At 43.7% G+C, this 2,303-nt stretch overlaps 1 protein-coding gene across 2 annotated transcripts in view; it reads left to right on the top strand.

Annotated features, from left to right (window-relative positions):
* ELL3 (elongation factor RNA polymerase II-like 3) overlaps positions 1-1,320 on the top strand; it is a 3,482-nt gene extending 2,162 nt beyond the window's left edge. The window contains exons 8-11 of one of the 2 annotated variants that reach the window (XM_010836159.1): positions 48-90; positions 197-368; positions 589-633; positions 709-1,320. In XM_010836159.1, coding sequence (XP_010834461.1) covers positions 48-90; positions 197-368; positions 589-633; positions 709-819 — 371 coding nt within the window. In that variant the 3' untranslated portion in view covers positions 820-1,320. The remainder of the gene's footprint in view (positions 1-47; positions 91-196; positions 369-588; positions 634-708) is intronic. The other variant, XM_010836160.1, reaches the window with a different exon arrangement.
* The last annotated feature ends 983 nt before the right edge of the window (positions 1,321-2,303 follow it).

Below are 2,303 nucleotides of genomic sequence, written 5' to 3'. Positions count from 1 at the left end.
GGGGGGAGGGGAAGTGTTATCACCTTCATGTCTTGTTTCCTTTCTAGATTCTGAATCCCTAAGCCCTGAAGAAGTACCAGATTACCTCCTGTGAGTCCCTTGCCATTTCTAATTTTTTCAAGCCTTATGCATTCCTGGGAGCTGGAAGCTTTGGGGGTCAATGATACTGATGGTGACAACACTCTGCTCCTGGCAGGCAATACAGGGCCATCCACAGTGCAGAACAGCAACATGCCTATGAGCAGGACTTTGAGACAGATTATGCCGAATACCGCATCCTGCATGCTCGCGTTGCGGCTGCAAGCCAGAGGTTTATAGAGCTGGCAGCTGAGATGAACAATGTTCAGCGTGGAACTCCAGAACACAAGGTAAGGGCTGGATGAACCCAGGCTGGCTTTCAAGTTCTACTGGCCATAAACTCCCTGCTAATTGCCCATAAGTGTGTTTGTTCAATGACCAAAGAGACAAGCAAGTCTGTTTTGAGAGAAAAATTAGTCTGCCTAATTTATGAGAAGTTACTTTAGTCGCTAAGAGAGCTGGAGATTTTTTTCTCAAGGTTAAACTTGGTGCTAACATTTTCTGTTTCAGGCGCTGGAAGAAAAGATAGTCCAGGAATATAAAAAGTTCAGGAAGGTAAGACCGGGCCTGGGAATGGCAGCAAGAAGGCAGAAGTGACTTTTTTTTGACATGGGCGCTTTTTCTCTGCAGCGGTACCCAGGTTACAGGGAAGAGAAGCGCCGCTGTGAGTACTTGCATCAGAAACTGTCCCACATCAAAGGTCTCATCTTGGAGTTTGAGGAAAAGAACAGGGGCAGCTGAAGCTGACACATGGCTCTTTACCCTTGTATGATATGAAAGAAAAAAGCAGCTATTAACTAAGAGGACAGTTGTCTGCTGTTCATATTGCTGAGTCCATAATGGCAAGTAGGAGAGCTGCTCTAGGTTCTTGAGGTTTGGTTTTCATTATTACCATATTTAAATTTTTAGGGCATGGGCACAGTGCCAAGACTCCACAGCTGTGCCCAGGAGTTATCCAGTAATGAAAACTAGGCAAAGTAGCAGACGCTTGGCTTCTCCACCTTTAGTTCAGCCAAGTCATTTTCAAATCCTGAAAAATGACACCGTTTCCAAGACAAGATACCTTGAGAACATTAGAATTTACCTGGTAGCCTCCCTGAAAAAACCTTTGGTAACAAAGCTAAAGGAACTTGTAATACAACAGGACATAATGGGAAAGGGCTTGGGCGTTACCCATGTATTAGAAGTGAATTCTTTTACAAACATGGCTAAAAAAATTAAAACTGATTGCTTCTGTGTCAAGTTTTGTTTTCCTTAAATCCTCCAAGGTAGCGGTTCTCACCCTTGCTTGTGTATATGAACCACTTCTGGGGCTCTCTAAAAAATTAGATCCTTAGATCCCAGCCCAGGTCTTTTTTAAAAAATATGTATTTTATTATTTTATTTGGCTGTGCCGAGTCTTGGTTGTGGCATGTGAATTCTCAGTTGCAGCATGTGGGACCTAGTTCCCTGAACAGGGAGATCAAACCTGGGCCCTCTGCATTAGGAACGTTAGTATACTCTCCTTCTCCAAACATGGAAGATGAGGATCACCTGCAACTAGGGCTCCTATCTACAATTATCCAGTAACTCAAAACTATAACTGTAGATAGGATTTGGATTTACCCAAAAAAGGAAGAGGGAAATGGTTCAATTCTTTTGCCAGTCCTATCCTTTTTGTTCCTCACTGCTGCATAAGAAAGTGGATATTTCACTCACAACCAAGGACACTGCCTTTCCCGTTTCCACTGGAGAAGGAAGTTAACAAACACACCCTGGGCTTTGCGGGAGAGAGCTGTACCCGGCACTGTCAATTCCTGAAACAGCTTGAATGAACCCCAACCTGGTGCCACACCCACACAGGGCATTTCTGGGCAAGGAATAGCCCTTGGGAGGTATAAACATGCTCAGCTGCATGGCAAGGATAAATAGCAACCCAACCTTAGGGCATGGGAGGCCAGCAACAGCCCAACAAGAAAGGTCCTTCACCTGTTCTAATCATCAGGCTAGGGTCCTGTGCAATAAACACATAAGGATAGAAGGAGATGAAATTTGGAAATCATTTGCAGGTGATTAACTATGGACCCAGTGCAGACAGCTGAACGGACCATCATGGTAGTTACTTGCCCTACACATAACTATTTAATGAAAATCTAAAATATGGTTCTAGCTGCATTTCAAATGCTCAACAGCAATAGGTATTAGGCAATGAAGATTATAGAACATTTCTATCATAGCAGAAAGTT

This window comes from Bison bison, unplaced genomic scaffold (assembly GCF_000754665.1).
Source record: "Bison bison bison isolate TAMUID 2011002044 unplaced genomic scaffold, Bison_UMD1.0 scf7180017864061, whole genome shotgun sequence".
Lineage (NCBI taxonomy): Eukaryota > Metazoa > Chordata > Mammalia > Artiodactyla > Bovidae > Bison > Bison bison.
Note: the sequence above shows the minus strand (reverse complement) of the source record. Positions and strands in the feature narration are given on the sequence as shown.